Here is a 27,778-nt window from a genome sequence, read left to right on the forward strand (position 1 = left end):
CCCAGCCAGGAGAGGTGGAGTGGCAGCGTGCAGAGCTGCTTCATCCCCCCCCCACCAGGCAGAGCCTCTGGATCGGATCTGGTCCTGTCTTGCCTAAATCTGGCCCACAAGGCTAGGAGCGCTGGTGCACTGGTCCCACAGGGCTGGAGCACTAGCACTGGCTCCCCTATCCCGGGGGTGGGGGGAGGAGGAGGAGGAGCGGAGCCGGGAGCCTCAGGACAGATCCAGGCAAGCTGGGGGCTGCATCTGGCCCCCCGGGACGTAGGTTCCCCGTCCTTGCCATAGAAGGTACCCTATAGGGAGCAGTGCTGCATTGGCAAGGGCTGGACGGGATGATTAACAGGTCTCCATCTCAGTCTCCAACAGAGGGCTGGTTAGATGCAGGTTGCACTGGAGCCTTGTGAATAGAAGTGGCGGGAGGTGTCTGGGCCTCACATGAACTCCAGCCCCCTCTCACCCACACCCTGTTTACCCGCTTGCGTGTTCCCAGGTGTGGCCGCAGGAGGTGACGAACCACCGCTGGGCCTTGCAGCTCCCTGAGAAAAGCTGCTGCAGGAAGGGAAGAGGGAGGAGCCCTGTACTAAATAAAGTTAGAAAAACAGCTGTCTTGGGCTGGGTGGCACTTGTGTCAAAGGCCACCTTGTTTGCCAGGAGTCAGTCTTGTAACTCAGAGGAACAGGCCAGAGGTGGAGTTGGCTGCTGCTCTGGCAGCAGAAGGAGAAGCCTGTTCTGCCGCTCCCCTCCTCCCCCCCTTTCCATTTTCAAAAGAGACTGTCAGTTTGACTGGCTAGAGCAAGGCCTGAGGCAGGCAGAGATTGTGCAAATCTCACCCCCCCCCCCCCTCCACACCCACCCATGTCTTTTTTTAAGCCTGGGCCCCCACCTGCCATGCTGCTAGTGCACCACAATCCTGACCAGCAGCAATGGTGTTTTGGGGGTGGGGGGTGTATTAGGGTGAGCCGAAACTCCCTTCTGCTGGTTAGCTGCTGTAGGCAAGGGTTGGAACCCCAGGCTCATGTGGCCGGAGACCCCTGAGTTCCCTCCCAGCGGCTTCTCTCCACATGACTGTCCCTTTCTGTTGGCCCTGCAGGATTCCTACCGAAAGCAGGTCGTCATTGACGGGGAGACCTGCCTGCTAGACATCCTGGACACGGCAGGCCAAGAGGAGTACAGCGCCATGCGCGACCAGTATATGCGGACAGGGGAGGGCTTCCTGTGCGTCTTCGCCATTAACAATACCAAGTCCTTTGAAGATATTCACCAGTACAGGTCAGTGTCCTCGGCGGGGCTCTTCCCCTACAGGCTGGGTTGCGGTGCCGCTTCCCTTTTTGAAGGGCGGGCCTGGCTGTGCCACCTGCCAAGACCACGCTCATACGGAGTGGCAGCCCTGGCTGCCAGCAAAGACAGCGGCGTCTAGCGGCGATTCCCCAGGGAAGGGAAGGAGCAGGCGGCTAATATCAGTGGCTCCGATAAAAGCCGTTCGAGGGGGATCGCTGGTGGCCTGGGGGGACGTGGTAATGCAGGGTTGAGATGTTTACAATGGCTGAGAGAGCTGATCCTTTCTTTCCTGCCTCCCTTCTCCCCCCCGCCCTTCCATCTCTAATTAATGGCAGCGCATCGGGAGCGAAATTGATCTCTGCAGTTCCAATTGTGCAGGCAGGCTGGGGGGCGGGGAATGGAGAACAGACTAAAGTGTTAGGAGAGAGGGAGGGTGTCTAATAGCATGGGCTGCTTCAGCCTCAGCTACTTGTCAGTATTGCCGAGCACATAGCTAGGGCGAGGCCCTGAAGTGTATATAGCGCGAACAAACAAGCCGAGCAGAGAGCGGAAGGGGGAAGAGAGGCGAGGTGACTTGCCTGTGGCCACCCGGTAGGTCTGTACCAGAGCTGGAAGAAGACTCCAGGCCCCCAGAATAGTGCCCTATCCATTGCACCAGGCTGCCTGTCCTGTTCTGTGCCCAGACAACATATGCAGTTTGGCAGTAGGAAGGACTCGAGTAAAGCTCCAGACGATGACCCAAAGCAATGGCTGCTCTCTGGCGGCTACCTAAGGAGCAAGTGGCTGGCCCAGGCTGCAGAGGGTGTGATCTTGTGAGGAGACCCTGGCATCTCTTACTGTAACCGGCTACTTTACACCCTCTCCCGAGGACATGTCTTTGGGACAGATATATGACAGCTGGTACTCTAGGGATGCAGCCAGCAAGTGGTCTGTGTGCAGGAGGAATTGCAGGAGGTGCTCTTTTTGTAAGCACGGGTTTCACCTAGGGATGTGAATGACTAGTCAATTGTCTGATAAGCAAGTGCTTATCGGATAGTGGACATGTTAGTCGACTAGTTGCTTCCCCCTCCCCTCCCCTGCTGCCTCTATCAGAAAGAGGCAGCGAAAAGTAGGGACAGCTGCACATGGCATTTCAAAGCGGCAGCACCACGGGGAGCCCAGGGATTCTCCCACTAACCCCGGGCTCCATACGGTGCTGCTGCTTTGAAACGCCAGCGGGAGCACGGGGCCAGTGGGGAACTGCTTAAGTCCCCTGCTGGCCCCATGCTCCCCGCAGCGCTTTCACCTTTGAAATGTAGCAGCAGCCCTGGGGGCTGTTGCTACACTTCAAACACGGAGGCGCCCTTATCGACCAATCAAATAGTCGATGCAAATTGCATCCACAGTTCTGTTAGCCAGTTAATTTAAATTTAACATCCCTAGTTTCGCAGGCGTGGGGGCAGCTATTCCTCTGGGAGATGGGCACGCAAAGGGGAGCCTGACCACACAGTGAGTCTCTAGCCATGAACAGTGTGTTCTTCAGGGTGGAGCTCTGGGCTGTTTGGCGTACGAGGTGAGGAGCGAGTTCTCGGCAAGCATCTGGGGCAGCAAAAAGGTTTATGGCTTCTTGTGCTGGCAAGAACCCGGCCCTCCGAGAAGGACGTGCTGAGTGAGCACGCTCCAGCCCTAGTTCATAGAATAGTGTCTTTGGCTGCTAGGTTTGCTCGGCAGGGCGATGCCCAGCAGTCGTTCATGCTGGATGAGCTGGGGAGGCTGCAGGGAGGTGGTGTCTGAAAGCCGAGGAGATACAGAGAGACCTGCTCAGACAGTGGATTCCTTTCTGCGCTTTGCACTGGACACTGAGGCGTGTGCACCCAGGGCTGCCATTTAGCGCTCCTGAATTAGGTGACCAGATGGTTATTGATGGGTTTAGCTAAGGGAAGGGTTGGTTGACACGGTGCAAGGCCTGTCTTAGGTGCACAAGTAGAGCTGTTGAGGGATCTCAGTCCTGAACTGCTGCAGGTCCTGCTGTCCCATTCCTGAGCCCCACAGCTCTGCCAGTGCAAGCCCCAGTCTGATTTGTAACACCTGTTCCCATTCCACTCCGCCCTGATCAGTGTTCCTGCTAATCTTTTCCCTCCTTCCAACGTGCGTGTTTTTCCTGCCCACATGTGGGATACATTTTATATGCACTAAGGCATGTGCGACTGCACCACCGGGGGGAAACACAAACCTCATTGTGGGTGCTTTGCTAATCGGCTGGGTGACATTGGAATCTCTTCGGACAGCTGCACAAGCACACAGCTTACAGGGAGAACTGGCCCTCATTTGCTACCAAGGCCAGACCTAGATTTTTGCCAGGGTCCTGTCAGAAAGCCTTCCCCAGTTCTACCCCATGTGTGACCTGGTGTCTGTGTAACTCCCTCCGGAGGCTGTTCTTATGCATCCGGAAGCCTCCCCTTCAGCTTTCAGTGACCACGCCACTATCCTTTGTACCACATCCCCTCTCCATGGGGTTCCTTGGGTTCTAGCAGTCTCGCTCATGCCCTCTGTGTGTCCCAGGAAGTCCGAAGGAGGAGTTGAGTTGGCTGGCTAAGCTCTAGGTCTTGGTCACAGCTCCCAGTTGAGGCGATCAGACACGGGTGTGGAGGGGAATCTGGAGGGTGGGGGAATGGGGTGGGCAGAGACCCTGGAAGATCAGGATCTTATGCACATGCCTTGGTCTAACGCAGCAACTACCTGTAGCACCCCTTGTTATTCCACCCCAGTGTGTCTCTTTGAGCAGACGAGGCTGGTTCTAGCGGCCCGGATTTAGCCCGGCACTTAATCATCTGCTTCGTTTCCACTGAAGCAGAGGAAAACGAAGTTCCTGCCTTGCTGAATTGGATCCGTGCTGCATCCCGTGGTTTTGCAGTATGGACAAATGGGAACGGAGAGGATGAGCCTGTTCCCTTATGAAGGTCAGGATTTGAAAACAGGACCCTGGAATGGAAAGGCCAAGAGGCCAGCGTACTAACTCGCTGCCTCTCACCTCTGGAGGTTGTGGAAGTTACTGAATGAGTATCAGAACGTGGGTTGGAATAATGAGGGATTCACCGTACCTTGTTGGGTGGGGGGAGTGAAATGAACATTGCTTTTTATTTAGGTCATACGGCTGTTCTCCCAGTGGGATGAATAAACTCGGAGAATGGTCCTTGCCTTGGAAAAACACTGCAGAATCCACTGGCTAATATCCTAGGCCAGTGTTTCTCAAACTGTGCCCTGTGGAGCCCCAGGGGCTCTGCAGAGATGACAAACTGGAAACATTGATAGGTACAACATATACAATCAGTGGACCGCTGGGGCTCTGCATAAATTTTTACACATGCAAAGGGCTCCAGAGTCCAAAAGTTTGACAACCGCTGTCCTAGGCATTCTCCTCTTCTGCGCTCAGTTCAGATCGGCAGGCATATCCCAGCCAGTGGCTGCTGTACTTGGGCTCCATAGTCCTTGCTTTGCCTTTCTGTATGAGCAAGTGAGACTTGTTTCTGCCCCAAGATACAGGATGTTTCTGTGCCCCGAGCAGCCGCCAGGTGCTGTGGGATGACGGGATGGAGCCTGTCTGTACTTTTGTTGCTGATAGAGGGAAATTGTTCCCAGATAACCCCCAAGACCTTGTGGTGGATCAAAGCTAGGCACCGTCTTGTTTATTCAGGAGTTGCTGTGAGCTTTGCCCCCATGCCCCAGCCTTTCACTAATGTACGTGCCCCACGTAGTCATTTTAACAGTGTACATGCTTGTCTCCACCAAACAAAGGGACAAGAGTGGGATTTTCATAAAGCACCTGAATGACGTAGAAGCACAAATTCTGTTGACTTGCACTGGGGTTTGGATGAGTGCCTGACCATTACGTGGGACGTGCCACGAGGATCTCGCTGAAACTAGCTGCCGTTGTTGTGATAACGTCATTATGTGGCCAACTCTGAGTGATGGCGCCAAAATAATCAAGCTGTGGCTTGGGAGGGGGGGCGGGCGGGCGGGTTGCTGTCTGTACTGTCCTGGCAGACCAGGTAGGTTTGCATTGTGATGATACAACACTGTCACCGCCAGAAGGCACATGTTGCACCAATGCACCAAGACAGTGTATTGATGCTGTGCTCATGGCTGTGGTTCGAAATGGCTCCTCTTCCACCCTTCCCCTTGGTTTTTTCCTCTCCTCACTTTCAGCATCTCTGTCTCTGCAGGGAGCAGATCAAGAGAGTGAAGGACTCGGATGATGTCCCAATGGTGCTGGTGGGAAACAAGTGTGACCTTCCAGCCCGGACAGTGGAGACTCGGCAAGCACAGGACCTGGCCAGAAATTACGGAATTCCCTACATAGAGACGTCAGCCAAAACCAGACAGGTAGGAGGAGAGATGATTATAAAATGTGAACCAATAGCAGTCTCCCAAGGCTCCTATTTTACATACCTACAACTCCTGTATTCGTGTGGCCCTCCCCACACTAAGTGTAGCTTCTGCTCTGTTTCTTTGACAGTCCTGCTGGGTTGCGTTGGTTGGGGCTGGTGGTATTTCTCACCCCTAAATCCAGACAAGAATATCTCCTGGCAATTGCCAGAAATGGGGGTGTGGCCATGGTATGTCCTGAAAGCCCAGGGTTCTGGAATCAGGGTGTTGGTGGGGAAACAAGCGTGACCTTCTAGCCCGCTCTCATGGAGACCTGGCATCGAAGGGCTGAACTTGTCAGGCTACGCCTGCCTGCCTGCTTACCTCCTCGTCTCAAAGCTTCATCCCAGTGTGGTAGCTGTAGCTTGGCCAGAAGAAACCGCCTCTTCTGCCCCTCCCACAGCTGCTGTCTGCCCCTCGGTGTGTGGTATGAGGAAACAGTCGCTCAGCTCTTGGTGCAGACTTGCTGTGAGCCGGGTGACAGACAGCAGCAGGGCTGACGCACAGCCCTGTTGGCAGAGCAACACGCTCTTGCTGTCAGGCAAGCAGCGCTCCGGTGGCTAATTACACAGCATACCGAGCTGAGCCTCTGACAGCTCTGACGTGCCACTGAGTGAGCGTGGATTAGAGAAGGCCACCGCTGACGGTGGCTGAGCGCAGTCGGGATGCCGGGATGCAGCCAGGTTGTCCGTCCTGGGGGCTGGCTGAGGTTTGGGTGATGGTGCTGGGGGCTTGTGCAAAGTTGGGGTGATCAATCCACAGCCGGTGCTGGAGATCACTCTCCCTGCACCGTTCTGGCAGACCAGGCAGGTTTGCTTTGTGACGGTACGACGCTGTCACCGCACGAAGGCCCATGTTGCACCAACACACCAGGATAGTGTATTGGTGCTGTGCTCGTTGCTGTGGTTCACAGGTTCCTTGCAGAGTTAATGGGCCCAACAAGTGATCTGATTAACACTGACCTTGCGCTACCCAAAGCTGTTCCAGATCTAGCCCCGTCTCCCGGGTGCTAGGCCTGGGAGAACATGGGAGGTTATGGGGAAATGGCCACCTCTTCTCTGCCTCCCCTCTCTCAGAAGAAGCCTATTTTAACTTCTCTGCTGAATCCCTGCCTTCCTGGTGCAGGTGCCTGGAGATGGCAGAAGCGGCGAGTGAATTATTGTGGCACTCGTGTGCCACATATGGGGTGGCGGAGAAACGCCGATGGTCGGAGGTGTCTGTTGCCACCTCAAGACTGTTCCAGCGGAGAATTCCTCTCCCTGTCCCAGTGAGCCTGTTGAGTCCCCCGCCCGGCGTGGCTTGCCCGGCCCGTGGGCTCTGGTGGGGCGTGGAATGGAATGCGCAGGCTGGAAAGGTGTGGCCACGGATAGCCTGTGTAGAGTAGGTCTGCCTCTCCAGAGCACTTGGATGGGTGGCTCCACTAGGAATTCTAGCAGCCTCAGCCAAAGGCCTGGGATGGACTAGGTCTCCTTGGTGCACTAGGGGGTTCCTGCAGGTCAGGGTTGAGGCCCACTTGCAGGGCGTTATGGGGACGCTGCTTGTCCTTTGGACAAAGGGAGGAGTTTGCTCCTCAGGGCCCTCGATCTGGGACATTTGGCCAACACCAAACTCAGGGAGAAGATTACAAAGGAGGGTTAAAGCCACTCACATGCTGCAGCTGGGGTGGTCCTAAGATGGCTTGAGAAACAGATGGTTTCCAGAGCACCTCTGTGCAGATTCCGTTTGGTATATTGCCTATGCTTTGGGTGTTGCTGACCCGAGAGGGAGAGAGGAGATGCAGACACTCGTGGGCAGGAGTCTGGGGAGGGGGTGTGGGAGTTCGGGCCAGAGCGGGCTCAGGGCTAGGTCAGGGGGTGGAGGAAAGTTAGGGTGAGGGAGGAGGCGCAGGGCTCCCAGCAGCTGGCATGTCCCTGTGGCCAGGGGTCGGGGAAGGATGCGGCTGTACGTGCTGCCCTCACTTGCCAGCATCCCCGCAGCTCCCATTGCTCGTGGTTCCAGGCCAGTGGGGTGGCGCCTGCAGCCAAGGGCAGCATGCAGAGGTTCCCAGATGGCTGAGCCAACCCTCGCAGCTCCTGCCCTGCAGTGGGAGTGGCAGGGGAGGGCCAAGGCTCAGGGATTCTGGTTCATGGCAGAGAGACTTGCAGGGGGCCGATCCAGGTTCCCCACCCTGCGGTATGTTCACTGCATAGCTGGCAGAGCCTGCGTTGTTTTGCTACCCTCCTGGTCCAGCTGCTCCTGCAGACATGCACTTCATACGCACGGGTGCGGTTTTGTGGGGAAGGGGGGGAGGGGGCTCTGGTTTGGAGGGTTCGAGATGGGGAAACCGGCGGCAAGCTCAGGGTTGAGTGCAAGTATAATTCCGAGTGGGATCTCCTGACCATTGTTTTTGGTGTCTGGAGAGGGAGCCTCCATTTCCTTTGGTAGCTTGGTGGTTGTGCGCCACGTTTTGCTAGTCGGAACCATTTCCTAGGATTTCTCCAAGATTTCTTTGCTCCGTTTTCGTCCCTTTAACTCAGAGTCAAAACACACGTGAACTACACTCTGCACTTTCTGAAGGGGGCTTCAGGTGGGCCCCTCGTTCTGTCTGCCCTCAACACCATCCTCTTTCCAAATTGCTGTGGCGCTCTTTGTGCAGTACATTGTGCCTCTCTTCCAGGGTGTTGAAGATGCCTTCTATACCTTAGTGCGGGAGATCCGGCAGCACAAACTACGCAAGCTGAACCCCCCGGATGACAGTGGCCCAGGCTGCATGAATTGTAAATGTGTGATATCATGACTAAGGTGAGCCCAGTGGGAAGGGGAAGGAGCGTACCAGATGGGTGTGGACTGCAGCTAGACAGGTGATGCAGGCAGGGATTCATGGGCCATATACCAGGCTGCAAAAAAGAACAGATTATTTCACTGCAGCTTCCAACCTCCCCACCCCCATGCTCATCCCTGACCCCAAAAAAAAGCTGATTGGCCAAAACAAACATTTCTCAGAAAACCCTGGGTCACAATTTTCTGCCGTTTGGTTGGTTTGTTTTTTATGAAAAACAAAATGATTTTCATTACCAAAAATGCAATATTGCTTTAAAGATTGTGTGTTAAAACTGACCATTTTTTACTAAAAAAAAAACCTAGGATTTTTTTTCTATTTTTTTTTTTTGTATTAAAAGAAAAAATGTGGGAGACATTTTTTTTTCTGGAGGGGGAGATGGGAGGAAGAGAATATCCAAACATTTTCACAAATTCCCATGAAAAGTTATCCGCCCGCTCCCTGGTCTCTAGCTGCAAATGAAGTTCTGTTCCATTACTCCCCAACGCTTGCAGCCACAAAGGGGAGGGGGAGGAAGTGGGCAGCTCAGTGATTCCCTGGTACCCCCTAGGGATGTGAAAGGTTAACTGGTGTAAGCCCTGCTGCTTGTGGTGAGGGACGGCTCCAGCTATCGGCACCCTGGCCACCAGCATGGAACGAGCATGGTGGCTGTCGCCCTCTTCCCGCTGGGTGGTTACCCTGGTAACAGGGCCCCCTCACAGCAGTGTCAGAGGGAGCCAGGGCTGAATGGGTCTGGGAGACTGAACTAGGCCTGTTGCTCTTAAGGGGTTGAAGCCTGCTAGTCAGGGAAGCTGGCACTGCTGCTGTCTCTGGTGTGCCTCTTCCCTGGGTATCAGAGCTCTCCAGAGCTGTGGCGCCATTTCCTTTAATGGGTACTAAGTTCCCAGAAAAAGCTGGGTTTGGCCAGTTTCAGGACTGCTCAAGGAGGTGAGCGGAGTGTGAGGCAGCTCTCCTCCTCCGCTGCCTCTCAGAGCACGGCCGCTGACGAGTCTGTGAGCTCAGCAGAGCTCTTCCCCTAGTTCCTCCTCCCCAACCACCTCCCCTTCTCTACACACACAAACAGCGGAGCACCCGCCCCTGCTGAGGACAGAGTAGATCCTCAGAGGGGATCTCCCTCGTGCGGGGCCGAGTGCAGCTATGGCTGTGGCGGGAGGTTTCCAGATGTTCAGATAATCCAGATGTTCAGAAGCATTTCCTCCGGATGGGGATACAAGTGGTGGGGCTCCTTTCCTGCGCTGGCGATGATCGTTTTCAGCTGAAAGCACACAGATAGCGCCAAACATCTCCTTGAACTGCCATTCCCCTTGGCCTCCCCAGGAAGGGTATTGCTGCCAAAGCAGGAGCGGGGCTGGTGTCCCTCGCTGACGTGGGCATGCTTTTCAAGGGACCTTGAACTATTCTGTGAGTTCTCCACATCCCATGGGCAGTGGAGAGACTTTACTGCTGCAAAGCTCACGGTGACATAAAACTGGTGCCTAATTACAGGGCAGACCACAGAAGCCCATGCGATACTGCAGCATGTCTGTTAGGCTCTGCTTTCTTCTGCATGTAGAAAGAGCCACTTTTCCTTTATTTATTTGCAGTGCAAACAAACTTGAGCCCCTGTGAAAAAAACACTGCGTAGATGGGTTTTTTAAATTTACCTTATTTTTAAGTTTTAGGGTTCACACAGGGAGGGGTGACACCCCCCCACACACACATGGGGAGAGGTTACGCACGCTCACACACCTATCCACCTCTATCACATACGGCAGTGGTTCCCATCCTTTATTGATATTGGTCCTGCAAACTCATTCACAAACTTTTGGAGGCCCAGTAACATTTTATTTGCATATTCATTGTTTGCATAATAATGAATATGCAAATAAAATGTTACTGGTCCCCAAATGCCAGTGTCAGCCTCCTGCCCCTTAGAGCTCCCCCCCCCTCACCAAATCCCCCCCAGCCTCCTGGTTCCAGTGCCCCACTGCACCCAACCCCCCAGACCCTCTCCCCAGTGTCAGCCTCCAATATTAACCCCGTCCTCAGAGCCCCCCAGCATTAGCCCCACCCCTGGAGCCCCCAGTGCCTGCCCCGCCACCCTTATCTAGGCCAGCACTTCTCCTTCCACCACATCTGGGAGAGGCGTGTCCTGCCCTGCCTCTCAGCCAACCAGTGCTGGGCGAGAGTGGGGTCTCCTCTCAGCTGTGGAAGAGCACTTCCCTGTGTGGCAGGAGGGCCTGCCCAGCATTGTTTGTGAGTTAGCCCAAGCCATGGTCCAGCGGTTGGGAACCACTGACATTGGGGAATGACCCTCCCTGCCCGGCATCCTCTTCCCTCTACGCCTGGCTGGGCCCCCAGGATGGAGCAGCCTCTCCTGGTAGCCGATACTGCATCTTCCCATCAACATGTGCAGGGGGCCCACAGGGTCATACAACGTGCCCCTGCCCATCCCAGATTTCTGCCAGGGTTCACGCTGGAGTGTGGCCAGCAGCAGCCTGTCGGCACGGAAGGGAAGGAACAGGAGCTGCTTCCAGTTGCAGGGAAGGAAGATGAGGGATGGAATGACCCGGCCTGTGTCTTTGCCCGTGTGGCTGAAAGCAACTTTTCCCTGCCTCCCTGCACAGGCTGCTGCTGGCCACCAGCATAACCCTGCAACTTCCTGTCTCTCCTTGTGCATCAGATCCCAGGGAACCTGACTGCAGGGGCTCAGCAAACACGGCGGGAGGGTGGCTCAGCGGAGGAGGGCACCTGTCCCATGCTCCCTTGGGGCAGGACCTGGGATGGGGGCGGGGAAGAGGCCCCTGCTTCGTTGGTTGCAATGGAGCCTGCAGATTCTGGGCCCAAAAAGGCTGGACATCGCTCTTCCCCCTCCCCAAAGGCTACTCCAGGGCTTAGCCCAAGGGAGTTAGGTACCCAGTCCCAGCATAAAACCCCATTCAGCAAAGCAGCCGCTTGCTCTGCAGCGCGCATGTTTCAAGTCAGGCACGTGCTGTGCCACGTGGGGACTAACTGCTGAAAAACGAACGTGCGCTCCTGACCCCACCCTTCTCCAGCCCTCGTTCCCTCTGCAGCCGGTAGTGGGAACAGACGGGCCGGGGAGCAGCTATCGGAGGGTAGGGTAAGAATAGCTGCTGATTCTAGTTCCTCCTCCCCCTTTTCATTTCAGTTGACCAAATGGTGACTCGGAGGGGTTCCCACTGTGCGGTGCACGCGGACAGAGGTGAAACACAAGAAGCAGCAAATGGATCCGGGGGAGGAGGGAGATGAGTAGGAGGAAGGTGTCTGGAGCCCAGCACGGACTGTTTCAAACTCCATCAGGCTTGTGACAAGCGACTCTTTCCCCCTCTCCAACTCCTTTTGCCTCCCCCTCTCCCAGCAACTGTACAAAGCCACAGATTGAATCACAGTAAATTATTATTTGATGGTCTCGCCAAATGGTCTCGGTGGGTCTGTCCTACTGCAGAGGCAGCTGTTGCTGCGGCTGGCTTTTGTGGGTGGAAGGTGGGGTGGGGGTGAACTATTCCCTCCTACTAGCAGAGACACCCAGGTTGGAAGATGGGGCAGCCAGCAGATTTGAAGGTGGCTCTGCTGAGCATAACCCATCTGTTATGGAACCTGTTTGTGATTTTCCTGGCAGTCAAAGCATCTCGTTTCTAGGAAAGGTCGTGTGGTCTGGGGACCAGTATGACTATCCTTTGATCTCCAGAGAGAGAAAACCTCTTCAAAGCACCATCCACAAAGTAGGTCCTCCACTAACTGAAAACTACCAGTTCCCATGGGTTTTGTTTGCACTAAGGCTGTTTTGAAGGTGGATGCTGCTCCAAAGAGGCAGAGTTGTCTTGGTTCACCACCATCGCTGCTATAGTGCTGCTCTCTTGCCCCTTCCCAGGAAGTAGGAGCTGTCCAGTGAATGTCTCAGCAGGGAGCTGAGTTTGGGTCTGGGTTCCCTGGGGCTGTGCTCAGACAGATGTGATGTCTGTGGGGCAGAGGCGGCATGTATCTAAATCGCTGCCCCGCCTCTGGGGGCGTAAGGAGCGGGGTCACGTTTGCTGTGAATTCTTAGCCTTAGTTTTACAGAGCCAGCCCCAGGATTGACAGTGAGTTGCTTTCTGCTGCTGTGATCAGATCTCCTCAGTGAGCACTTAGAGGCAGCTGGAGCTGTTTGCATTCCTGGTCCTGGGGAGTGGGGAGGAGAAAAGCTGTGGAGAGTGAGTGTATCCACAGCCGCTCATCGACTTGGCCACGTTAAACTGCTCTTGCCTGGGGTGGGGCTGATTTGGTCCATGTGACTGTTTGTGAAATGTTTGTACGTTTTGTTCCTTGCCAGCCTCTTCCTTAGCAGCAGCTGGCTAGCTGGGACTCCACTGTGTGTGTACAGCTAGGAGCCTGCAACAGTCACAGACTGTATATAAATGTGACTATTCCAGGGGAGCAGGGAACAAAAGGAATCTACTGTGTTCAAGCTTCTTGTGAGACATAAACCAGAGAGAGGGGGTCTAAAGGGGTTTTACTGATTGTCTAGGAATGATACAAACACCAGCCAATAATTTTGTCTTCGCCAAGACAGCAGGGAATGAGATTGTGGGGCTTCCCAGGTGCATGGGATGCCTGCATTGTAGCCGGCGGTGCTAGAAATGCTTAGGTGGTTATAGGGCCTTGTTGCTGGAGTGGGAGCAGAGCCTGAATCCCAGGGAACCGTGCTCTGGTTTGTTTGGTTCCTTAACCCCAGGACTGAGGAGTTGTGGTGATGACTGATTATGCATTTGCTTTACCCTGTTGATGCTGAGCTGGGGGAGGGGGATTAGAGGGTTTTCAGAGGGAGGGGGCGAATGCTGCTGCACAGGGAGGGGTTAGCCAAGGAGAGTGAGTTCAAGATGGAGCTGTGACTCCCAGGATCAGTTTGCACCCTCAGAAGCCTGATGGACTTGGGTCCTACTGTACCACACGGCATAGTGTGCAGACCCCTTGGAGAAGAGCTGCAAAAGGACCTCAGGTTGTGACCTCGCAAAGTCCAGGAAGCCTGTGCCCTGGGTGGTGGCACAAGGCATGTACATACTGAAGCAGGGTGCCACAGGGCTCTGTGCATCAGCCAGGGGTGCCTGGGTATCTGCTGCCCTGGGCACCCTCCACTTTTTCCCCCTTTTGTGCAGGTGGCAGCCTAGCTCCCTGGGCTGTACCCCAGGCATTGCCGGGTGCAGGGAGCGGCCAGCTGTTCGGACACAAGAGTTCATGGCTGTGTCTGACCTGGCCAAGCGTGCGACTGGCTCTTCCAGGGCTTTGTTGTTCAGGCTGTTGTGCAGCAAGGCTCGTAGTTGGAACCACACTGGCCACAACAGGAAGGCTTTTAGACCACAGACTAAGGTGGGCCCAGCCTGAGCTGTGGTGTTCACACTCTTCTCTGCTCTGCTCCCTCTGGCTTCTGAGAGCCGCAGGCTTGCTGGGGCTTGCAGCTGCAGGTGTGAGCGGGGGGGAGGGCTGAGACAGACAGTTGCTTGATGTGATGATCTCTATCAGGAAGGGTGGTCAGGTCATAGGGCAGGAGAGATGGGGACACAACTGCTTGCTGAAATACAGGCTGCTGTGCCAAAGAGGAAAGCTCTGAGAACTCATCTGTCTGCTGGGAGCCTGCAGCTAGTTACAGCTGGGGGAGGTGGGGGGTTTGGGACCCATTGTAGGATTCCAAACTGCAGTGGCTTCATTTACATGTAGGGGAGCTGTCTTTCAACAGGCCCAGGCAGACTGGGGGCTTGCACCAGGTAGCACCCTCCCCAGCTTTGGAGAAGAGCTGGTGGCTAGAAGCTCCCAGCCTGATGCTGAGCATGCCTGAGAAGCAGACACACCACAGCTGCATGTGAACTGAGGCACTACCCACCCTACAGCCTTCAAAGGGGTTTACTCAGCATCCCCCCTCTGTGATCTGTGTGCCTCTTGCAATACTGCCCCCTTCCCCTGTGCCACGTGGCTTCCTGGCCTGTGCAGGGTTCAAGCAGGCTGCAGCAGGGACTGGACTCCGAGCTGCCCTTCCTTTCGCTGCTGCAGCCTGGGCACTGGAGCCTGGCATAGTCCAAAGCTTTGCTGTCTGTCGTGGCTCCACTTCAGCATCAATTATTCAGTGCTGACTCACTGATTGGTGGATGGGATGCAGCAGTCAATAAGCTCCTAGCAACCTGAGCTGACAGGGATCAACTACCTTGGGTTCTGTTGCTGCTGTGCCCCAGACAGCCGGGAGCCCGAGCGATGCACTGAGACTCCCCATCAAGGTAAGACCTGACCTGCTCTTTGTTCTGTTTCTCCTCCGTGCTGAGGTCAGCTCAACTCTAGCGTGGGCCAGGGCCGGAGCAGGCTGTGCCTGAACACCGAGCTCCAGCAGAGTTCGGGCTCTAACAGGGGCAGGGCCCCCATGGCTGCAAGTGTCCTCTCTACAGCAGCTTTGCTGGGCTGCAGGATGGTGCATCTTGCAGTGAGTTACTTGAGGGACACTTTAGCCCTCAGCCTTCCCAGGCCAGTTAACCCTGGGGCTGCAGCAGTGGATGCTCCTGGCCCAGGCTTTCATGAAAGCTCTGCACCCAGCAGCTCCCTTTGAGAATGAGAGGATTCCCCACCCCAGCTGAAAACTCAGCTGCTTTGGCAGTCTGCTGCCTCCTGTACACAGAGCACTACTATTTGCATGAGGGAGCTCTGCTGGCTGCAGACAGTCCCAGCAGCTGCTCCCCTGAACTGAACTTGGCTTAGACCTGCAGGAGCTTACCCCCTGCTTTTACAGGGCCCACAGGCTCTTTGGGGAGTAGACCCTCTTGGACATGTAAGCTGAGGGGGTAGGACTGGATATGCCAGTTCTGTTTTGTGAGTACAAGCTCAAACCACTATGAGGCCTTCATTAGAATAAAATGGCCATACTGGGTCAGACTAAAGGGCCACTGTTTGAAGACTAGATCGGGGGGCAAGCTGGACAATACCAGATGCCCCAGAGGGAATGTACAGAACAGGGAATAATTACTGGAGCCATCCTGTGGCCCATTCCCAGCTCCGGACAAACAGGCTAGGGCCACCATTCCTGCACATCCTGGCTAATAGCCATCGCTGACCTCCATGAATTTATCTAGCTCTCTTTTGAACTTTGTTAAAGTCCTGGTCTTCCCAACATCCTCCAGCAAGTTCCACGGGCTCATTCTGTGTTCCATGCATCGGTGAAAGTGTCTTCCACTCTCAGCAGGGCAGGTCATGGATGAGAAGCTCTCCTAGGCACTAACACTACAAGAACCACCAGTCCTACAAGGGCTCCCAATGCGTGGGGCAGGGGAAGAAGGGCTGCTGAGGTATCATAGGAGGGCCTCTATTGCTAAAAGGGAGGGGGTGGAGAACTAGTGCACTAAATGGCCAGTACCTGACTCAAGGAAGGACAGTGGTAACTTGGGGACCAGGTATGGGCTTTTGTGTAGGGAGAATCAGTGGTGCCAGGGGATGGACAGAGGCTTGTTCTGGTGGCTAGTGTGGCTGTGGTGCCATCTGTTGGTTGTAGTGTTGCACTGTGATATGCTAGAGCAGGGGCTCTCAACCTTGCACGATTACCATACCCCCTCTATTAGGAATCATAGACTTACAACATACTTGCATGTTTCTCCTTTTGAAACCACATACTAGTACTGGAAAATGGTTGGCTGGCACTTACATTTTAGTAGAGCAGTCCTATTCTTGTATTAAATTTTAGCTTGCACTGACAGCACCAGGACTTTTTATATAGCCACTTATAAAACTAGTTAACATATGCCTGGTTGAAAACTAGTGCCACAGAACATGCTGATACTCTGTGTGTGACAATAGCCTCTTCCTGTCCTTCCAGCTGTGTCCAGGCCTTGGGGTACACCTTGAAGCAGCCTTGTCATACTCAGCTGTGAGGAAAAATAAGAGGGCTGCAATGTGGCTACTGCACTTCAATGGCTCAGCTATAGGGACAGTGTAATGTGAGTGTGCCAAAGTTTGCTAAGAACCTAAATAAGGGGGACACAATCCTTCGAGGGTCTAGTCTCTACCAATGCAGGTGTCTGGCTATATCTGCTTGGTGGGTCCTTTGAGAAAAGGGGCACTGTGATTGCGCTCCCCTTAGACTGAGCCAGGCAGTTGCAATGAATGGTTTCCCACCATCCTTGCCTCTCCTCTGGTAAAAATCTTCAGAGAGGTAACCCTGTTAGTCTGTAACTGCAAAAACAAATAGTATCAAGGTGCTGCTAGGGTTACGTTCATCAAAAGTGGGTGGTGCCTATGAATACTCATGATACCATCTACATGTTTTGTTAGTCCCTAAGGGGCTGCTAGACTATTCATGGTTCTTAAATTTTCTCCTCAGGTCATCTGCTGTGTCCCAGCCAAGCACAGAAGTGTGGCCTTTGTCCTATGTAATCAGACAACAGCCTGTGCATGGACAGACTAGCAGTGCAGAGAGTGGAGGTGTCACCTAGAAAGCATTATGAGACTATAAACATAGTATCTGAAACTGCAGCAAGCCCACTGCACACAGGATTACTTGTAAGAAGGGGCAGGACACAAGACTGAAGATAGGGGCTGGGGGAGGGTTTCAACTAGTCACAAGAACATTAGCAAAACCAAGCTAAAGAACTAACCCAGACCCAGCCTCTGAGGCAGGCTCAGGAAGGAGGCTGAGGGATCTCTTAAACCCAGTGCAGCTCTATTACAAGCAACACCGCCAATGGCTCTCTGTATTGCCGAGGGTCAGCAGGGATGGCTGCGCACAGAGCTGTCCACCTATTTGAGGACAGTGGTTTCACCTAAGGCTCAAGGGCTTCTTGATTCCACGCTGCTAGTAACATGCTCTTATGTCCTTCCCACCTAGCCTCTCTTATGTGGACAGATCGGGGACAGGACCAAGGCAGTGGGGGGAAGATTTGCTGTACCTGTTCTTGCACAGCAGAGATGAGACATCAAGTGCCAACCCCTCTCCTCAGCCCTGAATGCAAAGAGAAAGAGCAGCCCAGTCCCAGGATGAATGGCTCTCAGAGCTGTGCCCTGAAAGCAGGAAGCCTCCAGTTCTAACTACAATAATTGTATCCAGAACACAGGACCAGGGGCAGGCAGCTTGAGGTCCAAGGAGATGGGAAACTTAAGATTTTGGTTCTAACACAATGGAACAAGCTGCAGATTTGAGAAACAAGCAGACAGTGCAGTGCATTGTCCTAGAAGAAAATATGCTGCAGCTGTTTGTTAAACTTCAACTGTTATTACAACCATGTAAAACAGCATTGAACACTACATTGTCTGTCTGAACCAGCATAAAAAGGAACAAGCATTTTGCTTTTCAAACTCCCTTACAAAAAAAAAAACACATACATAACAATGTTTTAAAGTAATAACAATACATTAGAATCACAAAGGAAGCTCCCCATGTTGTAAACAAAAGTAGCAATTGGAAATAAAAGCCAATGGTAGCAGATCTCTCAAAGTGCATCAGAGACACACCAGCCCTCTAAAGTCCACTGAAACGCAAAGGTCACGGTTTCCTGAACTCTGGTGCTGTGTTCCTGCCACAGGGCTGCACAGCCTCTGCTCAAAGTGCTAGTTCACCACACACAAAAAAGCCTGAACACCAACAATACTACTCTTTTAAAACTAAATATATATCAGCTAAGTAAAAGTAACCTTGGCGGAGGAAGCTGTTTTCCTGAGTTTGCATGAAATAACACTGGCTTTGCCATCCAATTGGGGGCATCCTAGGAATTACACATTATTTGTAGGAAGTGTCTTTGAAATTTGTTCCCTCTCCTACAGCGTGAGTCCTCCTGGTTGGTTGGAGCTAGTCTCTCTACTCTCCTCCCCCCTCCCACCCAAAAAAAGTGAAGATGGGCATGATTTCTACTCCTGCACAGCTCCCTACCAAGCCCAGACAATGGCCAGAGCCGACCTAAGCCCTTGGGTTCCATTGGAAGTTCACTGGGTCCCCCTAGTGATGGGGGGATGCCTGAACTTGACATGGTCATTAGTAACAATAGAAATGGAAATGTGTAAGTTGATTTGTATGTACAATGTTACCTTCACAAACAAACTACCACCGCCAGCCTAGAAATCAGGCATTGCTCCAATGGTACCAACCCGTAGCAGCTGACTGGCTGTTGAGGTCCTCACAGGGCAGCCAGTAAAGCCTTTGTGCAAAGACACAGATGAAGAAAAAAGTCAAGAGTTTCCACTGTGAATTCACAGCAACTCCTACTGCTGTGGTAGAATTGTCACAGCGCTGTGGCTGCAGCTCCTTGCTTCCCCTCAGAAATACGCTGTCCCAGACCAGGCAATTGGCTTTGCCTTCTAGCCGCATTTCAGAGTTAAGTCCAGAAGGCAGCAAATGAACCCGGTTAGAGCAGGGCAGTGGGGGGAAGGGGTGGAGAGGGAGTTGACCAAACAGTGCTCAATTGAAGACACTACAGGCACTTCTCGTTTACTGAGGATGAGGGATCCCTGCCCCCGGTGCTGCCTCATTGCTCATGGTGTGCTGTGGCCTGGGCCTCCAACTATGGCACTATTTTGTCGAAGAGGGTGGTGATCCTAGGCAGTCTGAGCCTAAGTCCACCGCTCTCTTCCCACTGATGTCAGCACATCATGGAACTGGTGCTAAGCCACGTCCCCTCCCCTCCCCTCCAAGCAGTGCAGTAGCATGGCCTTGCAGTTGCTTAATGAGCCCCACACAGCCCAGGGGCCCTGGGCTCCGTGCATGGAGGTGCTTGGCTGGGGGAGGGGTGCTCCCCACCCCCACCAGGCACCTCTGTGCGTGGAGCCCAAGGGGGGGGTGCTACTGCACAGCTTGGAGTGAATCTTAGTGCTAAGTGTCCAATTGGCACTCGGCCTGCCCAGGTAACATTCAGCATCTAAAGACCATCGCCATGCGAAGTGTGGATGACGAGAGGACCTAGATGCCCTCCCTCTCTGAGCTCACCGTGCCTACAGCCACCTGCACAGGCAGCAGACACAGTGGGGAGGAAGGTCAGGCTGGCCGAAGAGTGAAGGTGAAAGGCTCTAATCTGTGCTCGCATGTATGAGCTCAGCTCCCAATCAGGTGAGCGGGAGTGACATGAGTTTAGAGGAGAGGGCAGATCCCAGCAGACAGAAACCAAGCCCAGTCATGCACTTGCTCTCCATTGCTTGCCGGCTTCTGGAGATCAAGGGGGACACGCTAACGAAAGGCCATCACTCCTCCTGCTGAACTACTGCCTGGGTGTTCAAAGGGCTGGGGGAAGTTGGTCTCCTTCCTATAAAGCATCAGCCATGACCGGAGGGGAGACACAGGACAGAGTGAAGCTGGGCTCCGAGGTGGTGCTGAGCCTGCTGCTTTTCAGCTGGCTTGGCTGCTGGTTCTTGCTCACATGCTCAGGGTCTAAATGGCCACCACAGGACCCTTCTGGCCCACATCTCTAGGACACATCTTTGAGCTGATCCAAAGCCCATGAAAGTCAATGGGAATCTTGCCACTGACTTCACTGAGCTTTGGAGCAGCCCCCTACCTCTCAAAGCATCCCCAGGTGTTGAAGGAGGCATTGCCTGTAGTTAATTCTTCAGAATCAAGCTCCCCATTACAAAGCAGGATGTAAGAACCATGGCCAGAGTGCATGCTACTGAACTGCACCAGAAAACAGCACTAGCGATTTTCCCCAGGATGCTGGGCTTCATCAATACAGACTCTTTCCTCGGGAACTGTAAATTTGCCTTGAAAGAAATCTCTCTTTCCCCCCCCTCCTCCCCCAATCTCTTTGTTCTCCCAGGCAAGATATTTGCATTTCTGGACCACGGGCTTTAAGCTTTGCAGGAAAGCCCTCCTCTTCGGAATCTTTACACCAACATTTCCTCTCTTGGCAGCTTCTTATGCTGCTGATTTGCTGCCAGGTTAACTCCAGGGGGAGCTGAGCCAAGCCGTCCAGCAGTTTGCCACCTTCCTTCCTAACTCCAGTGTGGTTTCTACACTGACGCTTCAGCAGCTCAATGCAGGGACCGGTTAAGGTGAGAGACCATCCCAAATCCTGTTACACTCTCAGGGCTTGTTAGCTAAAGCAAAAGACCAGCCAGGGCACTGCCTCTGCCACTCAAATAAGAATGCCTCCTGTTTTATTAGCACTGCTACACACCGATTGGTCATTTGGCAAGGCAGTGGGGGCTTGCTCACTGTCATGGCTTCATGGAGCAAAACAAGAGCAGACAGGCATTTTGGAAAACTGATTGTAGCTCTGCTTTGACTCTCCCTCCACGTTACACATGTACAGCCCTGTCTCACGAACTCAAGCAATGCAAACAACCATTGAGTGGATTGGCACAAACGGGCAGGCTGGAGAGCCCAGCACACGCCCCTTTCTCAGCTTGCTTTCTATTCACATCAAAAGTTAACTTTACTTTTGGTCCACTCCTCGCTACAGTTCAGCCCTGAACAAACCCCCCAGAAACAGAAGAGGGCTTTAGCACACAGCAGTCGGCTTCCCTGCAAATGGTAAAGCGTGAAGAATAGGCATGTTACCCTGGCCTGTTGCACACCAGCTGAAAAGATGCCCAGCCTTTTCCCCAGGACATGAGCAGCGCGCACCAGGAATTCTGGACTAAAGCTGGATGTTGCATAGACTTTGTGGAAGGCTGGCTTCCCTGGTAAGAATACTCAGTAGCCGTGTTTGAAGGATTGCTGGCAATGAGAACTTCGGAAAAACCTATTGCTGCAAAGGCCATTAGAAAAAATGCTACTGGCCACACTGAGCAAGTGCTCATTGGTAAAGAAGGCCCCTCTGTCTGTCTCTGTCTCCCAGAGCTTCTCTGTTGGTAAGAATGATTCTGAATCCTCTATGTTGTATCTGTTCCCACATTCACAGAAACTAAACTCTGGCTTAGGAGACCACGCTCTTGGGTTTATAAAAACGATGGGGGGAAACAGTCAAAATACTTAGCATGTTAACTAGCTTTGCGCCTCTCTGCACATGAGCAGGGGAGAAAGCACTTTGTGATTTGTCCACAGAAACCTCCCCCCCCCCCGCCTCAGACTTTTTAACCCCTCTGGCACCAATACATTGTCTGTTGGCCACAGGGCCGATTCCATGCCACACGCTGCCCCCCAGCACTCGTACCAAACGCAGCTTGGCACAGGATTGCCTCCTGTCCTCTCTACCCTGGGCTTTTCATTGCAAACCTTTACAAGGATGTCTCATGAATAGACAATGCAATTCTATTGTTTCTTTCCCCTCCTCACCCCGACCCCTGCTAAAATGTCACCGATTTGGACATTTGCGTTGCAGAAGGGCAGGCTGGATAGAAACTGTTCTCTGAGTGGGCTTTGGCAACCTGGGGCGGTATTTTTGGCTTTGGGCTTAGCGTGGGACGGGGCTCTCTCAATGCATTTAGAGATTTCTGCGCATTCCGACTGGCAGCCAGAGCCTCGTGTTCCACAGCCACAGGACGTGGGCCTCCATCAGCTGCTGTAAGGGTGGCCCGTACATGATGACCGCCCTCTTGCAAAGGCAATGCCATACTTTTTTGGTTCGAGAAGTCCTGCTCCGTAGCATGAGCCACATGAAGCGGGGTGTTTGTCTTTACTATTCTGTAGGGGCTGAACTGCCCTTGTAAAGCCGGGGATGACAGGGGTCGGTCATGTAGCCCCTCTGCCAGCTGAGCTGCCCCAGAGTCAAGCATGGATAAGATCGGCACACTGCCGCCACCACCAGTCAGTCTCTGGTGAGGAAGCAAGTGGAAGGCTGGGTGGCCTGGTCCTACTGCCTGCTGCACCGAATCTGTGCTCCCTCCTGAGTGCACCCCCAGATCTGCAATCTCACCCACAGACGCAGACTTGGGGAGGGAGGGTTTTAAGTCTGGCTTGTGTTGTGGTGCTGCACCACGAAGCAGCTCTGAACTGGGCTCCCGCCCAGACGGGTTACCCTCGTTGTACTCCAATTCGGAGATGTTGTCATACTGAGAGATGTTAGAAGGCCGCCGCCTCCCATCCTGGGGAGGCAGGGAGAGAGTATCGAGCGCTGTCACCGCACACAACGCAGGCACGTGGACGGTCTCGGACATATCGCCAGGAGGAGCAAGGTTTGGTCCTGGTGTCGAGAACGAGTCTGTACTGGGAGGCCCATGCTGCTGCTCTAGAGGCGGCCCTCCTGCCAGCAAAGCCACAGAGAAGTGGGGAGCACTCGCGTCGTCAGGACTTGAGGCACTTTGCACGGAAGCTTCTGAGGGTCTTTGTTTGGCAAGAGACATTTGGTTTGGCGACTCCTGACCCGCTAATGTATTACTGTGAGCGACAGGCAGGTCCACTTGAGGGTTGTGGCTCTGGGTGGCAATGTCGCCGGCAGAGCTGTCCACTACTGTCCCTTTGGGTTGTTCTTGCTGCAAAGGCTGGTCTGTGTTGCCTACAGCTGGTGAGGGGCTACGTTCCGGCAGCTGCTCTTCACCTCTCCCTGCATTGAGGGTCTGAGGACTCTCTTGTGAGACAGCCTCCCTGCTCACTGGTGGTGCCTCCTGGTTCTCCAGGAGGGCCTGCACCTCAGTCTCCCCTCCAGGAAACTGCTCCTGTGATGGGGATTCACCAGCAGCTTTCTTTGGGGACTCCACCTGATTTTCTTCTCCATGCTGGTTTTCCTCTTGGTGTTGCTGCTGGCCCTGTAATGGATGCTGAGGCACATCTGTTGCGGCTGCTGGCAAGGGAGGCCCATCCTGCTGCAGAGGGAGCCTGTCGTTCGTTGCTGCCTTTGCATGACCAATAGATTCATTCGGAGGCGCAGGGCTGTTGTTCGGAGAGGACAGTTTTATGCCTCGGCCAGAATCGAGGTCAGTGGCAGCCTTATTCTGACCATTCACTGTGAGGCTGGGCTTCAGTGCCAGGAGATTCAGAGACAGCTCCAGCCCCAGTGGTTTCTTGGGGAATTCTTCAGGTTTTGCTGCAAGGGGAGAAAAAACCACACATGCATCAAGCTCTTTTTCAAGGAGTGCTTTAACAAAACCAGCCATCGGGACGGAGCTGAACCGTGCCCAGCAAACATCAGCCCTTCAAAATGGGGGATGTGTTAGTTGCTTAGAGCAGACGGTGTTTGCCTCTGGGAACCTCCTGCCAGCCATCAGCCACACCAGCAACCCAGGAAGCTCCCAACCTCATTGTCCTCCTGTTCTAGCAGGTTCACTATCTAAGGTAGGACTTTCATTTATTAAACATTGAAATGTTTCGTTTTACGATCAGCTGGTGCTGGGATTTGCCACCAAAGGTAGCTTGGTGCCCACATTCCAATGGACATTTCGGTGCCTCAATTCCAGCCTGAATCTGTATTTAAGCAGACAGAAAATGGTCAGCCAACGTGTAGCTGATCATGGCCCTGCTGCAGCCTTCCTTTTTCCTGTGGAATGGTGCCTCACTCAGAGAAGTGCAACCGTGTTCCCGCATCTCCACACAGAAGCACATTTTCATCTGAATGAAATTATTAGTAGCACACATGCAGCCATAAATGAGGACAATGATTTCACTAGGGGCTACTTGCGGAATGAGACACGACCTGGCCAGCAGAGTCAGTACCAGAGCCTTAAAATGTTTACTGTTCCGTGTTGCAATTCGACAGCTGGGTTTTTATGCTGTAACTGTAGCCAGTGAAGGAGAAAAATTAGGTGCACGTCCTGAGTTTGCTCCTTTAAAAGGTACAAAGATTGGCTAAGGGCAATATTCTGCAGTCAAGTCACTGGAAAATTAAGCAGTGATTGGAGAGTGAGTGAAATGGTGGCATCACAATATAATTAAAAAGCGTGGATTACAGCAGATTGGGACATCCTTGTGCTGGGGTCTCTGCAAACACATGGCAAGAGGATGTTCCTGCTTTGGGCAGCTTGCAAACTATGCAGGCACACAGGGTGGGAGGGGAAACAGGGAAAGTGACTGGCCCAAGGTCAGAGTCAGTCAGTGGCAAAGGGGAAAGAGAAAACCGGTCTCCTGACAGCTAGTCCAGGGCTCCATCAATCTGAGCCCCTTAGCACTTCCCCAGGAGTGAAGAGCTTGAGCAGCGGAGAGAAGACGATCTGAGCCAGATCATTTCCACCCCTCTAGGCTGCTTGTTTTTTTTTTTTTATTGTGTTATTCTTCGCACCTACTTTCACTTCAGTGAGGAACCAGCTGGATGAAGGAGGCCTTGTTTAAAAAAAACTACACGATTCCTGCTGACAAGAGAGTGTCCCTGAAGCCCAGAGGTTGGCCCCCAAAAGCAGGGAACGCCAGATTTGACATTTCTGGTATCATTACCATAAAAACAAGCAAAGATGAACAATATCTTTTAGGACAGCGTGGGGAACCTTTTTTGGGTTGGGGGCCGCGGGCCGCTGACCCACAGGAAAAAAAAAACAGTCAGGGGCCGCACAGAAGTGAGAAGCAAAGAAACCTCAACCAATTCCTCACTGTTCCCCCGACTGATAGAGAAAGACACTCGCCACATTCCCCTCGCACAGCAGAGTCCAGAGGGCCCCAGCCTAGAAATAACGGTGCAGTGTAGATGTACCCTAAGTGTTTCTAGAGCAGAGCACCATCACCAAAGGAGGATCGCCTCTTGCATGAAGGATTTACACTCGGGGGGGGGGGGGTTTCTATCTAACTGCCTACCTCACACACAATGCTACAACATAAAGAGGGCAGTTACCATGGCAACCCTGCATCATGTGAAACATGTCCCACTCCCCCTCAGCCCTGTGACATGCCAGTAGCTGGGAGGTTCACACACCTAGAAAATCTGTTTAACCAAAGCAAGGCAGCTGCAACACCTGGCTCAATTCAAACACACAATAACTCTGCAAATGCAGAAAAACAAAATATGCAGGAGAAGCAAAGTGAGGTAACTTGGGGTTAAAAAAACAACCTTAATAAAACAGCACGTTGGGCCACATTTCCAAAAATTGAAAAAAATCTACTGGTCAGCACAGGAGCTGTCTGATCTCAGAATACAATGGTGACATAAAACCACGATTGCCCTGCTCACACTATCTTTGCACCAAAGAGATCTCAAACAGAACAGAGAACCAGGGGCACACAATTGTCTCTGCAATTCAGAAGGCCAGGGCAGTTAGACTTTTAGAGAGAAAATAATCCTGAAAAAAGTTGCATTGTTCTGACCCCAAAAGATGTACTAGTGTTGGCACCACCAAGTTAATTTCTACTGCTTGGCCAGACCTGGGGTTGCAGAGGAAAAAGTGGCATTAATGCTGCTTTCATGCTTTGCCTACCTGGGGGTGGAAGGTCAAATTTCATTTTGCGCAGTTCATTCATGGACATTTGCAATTGTTCAATAATTATATCATCTTCATAATGCAGAGAAGCAGAAATTCTCTCCTGCAGGAATTCCCGTAAGTCCTCCAGGGACATCTTCAGTAAGCGTTCTAGTGGACAGCAGAAAACACAACACAGTGAGAGAATAACGGGGTATCATAGTTAGAGGGGAGTAAATCCAGACTCTTTTTGCTGGATCAGCAGTATTAACATTACCAGCACAGGAGATTTGGTTTACATTTAAGTTAAAATGTGGGGCAGCAGAAACAATACCTGGGTTCCTTTTGCCTTGTGTTTATGGCTCTCTCAAGTCAACCTCTAACTCCAATCCTGCAAATATTTACATCTGCATGTAACTATTTGGGTGAGCAGATTTCACAGACTCTGATGCGATCCTTGAGTAAAATTATGCTGGTGCATAAATGTTTACAGGTTTAGGGCCTTGGGGCAGTGACACAATGTGTGTGACTGGTCCTGAATATTTCTTTTACACACTAGGGGGAGTCAAGACACATGTTACAGTTTCCCAGTCTGTTAGGGGATTCCTGTACCAAACGATGCTCTGAGGAACCTCTCTTCTCTCCCGTGGTTCTCTGAGCAGGGGGGATTTGGTCCTTGGGGAGTAGATGCGGAAAAGCCAAAACCAATGTGCCTTTTTTTGCTAGCAAAGGCATAATTCCCCTCTTGCCTTAGGAGTGCCCAGTAGGGGATGCGAGGTATCATATATGTATAAAACCAATGATACAGAGAAAAAAAAAAATCAAACACCCAACTGTGGAGCACCATCAGGCCAACTTCACACTTGGCGTAAATGGACCCAGCTTCAGGAGATACACCCACTGTGGTTGTGCTTGGTCCAATTAAAGTAAAAGAAAAAAAACTTTCAGAAGAGTGCTGGGCTTCTCTCTAAGTCCTTCTAAGTCCAGGAGGTTCAATGTAAACGCCAGGCTCTAAGGATAGGCTCATCCCTGCTGAATGGGGAAGTCAAGCAAGTCTGCGGAGCCGCTTACTTTTGTGCAGCTTCAGGATGGTATAGGCCATGGCGGTCAGCACCCGTTCTCCTTCCAGGATGTAGATATCCCACAACCGCAAGGTGAGAGTGAAGGGTGTCTATTTACAAAAAGAAGCAACTTAGATGATGTGAGGAATCTGCCCGTAAAATGTGTGGATTTTGGGTGAGATTATGCCCCCTCCCCCTTCTCCTTGCAAGTATCTTTACCAATCTCCCTCTGAGATCTGAGACTCACTGACTTCTCTCTGTGCTTTTGCCTCTGTGCTAGGGATGTTATATAGCGATTAATCAAACAGTCGTGTAACTGCACAAAATATTATCAGTTACATGATCATCAAGGGACCCCAAGACTGGGGCTGTGCCTGGCATCTTAAAACACCAAGGGATGCAGATGCTGGATTCTGCCAGCAAGGAGAACAGCACATGACTGGAAACAGATGGCAAGGGTATTTTGCCCCAGTGCTATGCCAACTGGATTGATCTACTCAGGAATGAACAGGGACAGCCCTCACCCGGTCAATGAAGCATTGCAGGAACCACTTGGTTGTATAAATTCCCGTTGTCATCTGCTCCTTGTCCTAGGATGAGACAACAAGCAACAAGATGTTTATTTCACTAGACCGGCTCATGTAAAATTCATGTTGCTTTAATACTGATTTCTGGCTGAGGTCCTGGAAATGGTTTGTCAGGCTCCTATGAAACATCATCTCATCTGAAATATATCTCCTGACCCTACTTAAACTACAGTAAGACCTTTCCAAATCCTTGCCTGAACCTTTCGCTGACCCCAAGCTTTCCTGCAATTTCATTTGTACCCCTGGCTTCAGTTGCTCCAGTTATACTTAACCTCACACAAGTGCCAACATGCCACCGAAACGGCATTTGTGCTAGTGGGTTTTCCAGCCCAATTTCCAGACCAGAGAGGTCTGCAAAAAAGTTCAGGGAATAGAAACACAAATGAGTTTAATAACAATGTTTTGACACCTCTGTCCTTCAAGAATCTCAAAATACGATGAGCAAAGGC

General features: G+C 52.6%; 2 protein-coding genes across 12 annotated transcripts in view; one reads left to right on the top strand and one right to left on the bottom strand.

Moving 5' to 3' along the window:
* HRAS (HRas proto-oncogene, GTPase) overlaps positions 1 to 11,917 on the top strand; it is a 71,170-nt gene extending 59,253 nt beyond the window's left edge. For all 4 annotated transcript variants that reach the window (XM_075928303.1, XM_075928304.1, XM_075928301.1 and 1 more), the window contains 4 exons: positions 1,091 to 1,269; positions 5,481 to 5,640; positions 8,339 to 8,463; positions 11,649 to 11,917. In XM_075928303.1, coding sequence (XP_075784418.1) covers positions 1,091 to 1,269; positions 5,481 to 5,640; positions 8,339 to 8,458 — 459 coding nt within the window. In that variant the 3' untranslated portion in view covers positions 8,459 to 8,463; positions 11,649 to 11,917. The remainder of the gene's footprint in view (positions 1 to 1,090; positions 1,270 to 5,480; positions 5,641 to 8,338; positions 8,464 to 11,648) is intronic.
* LOC102457209 (uncharacterized) overlaps positions 11,733 to 27,778 on the bottom strand; it is a 160,003-nt gene continuing 143,957 nt past the window's right edge. For all 8 annotated transcript variants that reach the window (XM_075928293.1, XM_075928298.1, XM_075928297.1 and 5 more), the window contains 4 exons: positions 27,267 to 27,332; positions 26,753 to 26,852; positions 25,700 to 25,852; positions 11,733 to 23,388 (listed from right to left, as the gene is read on the bottom strand). In XM_075928293.1, coding sequence (XP_075784408.1) covers positions 21,713 to 23,388; positions 25,700 to 25,852; positions 26,753 to 26,852; positions 27,267 to 27,332 — 1,995 coding nt within the window. In that variant the 3' untranslated portion in view covers positions 11,733 to 21,712. The remainder of the gene's footprint in view (positions 23,389 to 25,699; positions 25,853 to 26,752; positions 26,853 to 27,266; positions 27,333 to 27,778) is intronic.

This window comes from Pelodiscus sinensis, chromosome 4 (assembly GCF_049634645.1).
Source record: "Pelodiscus sinensis isolate JC-2024 chromosome 4, ASM4963464v1, whole genome shotgun sequence".
Lineage (NCBI taxonomy): Eukaryota > Metazoa > Chordata > Testudines > Trionychidae > Pelodiscus > Pelodiscus sinensis.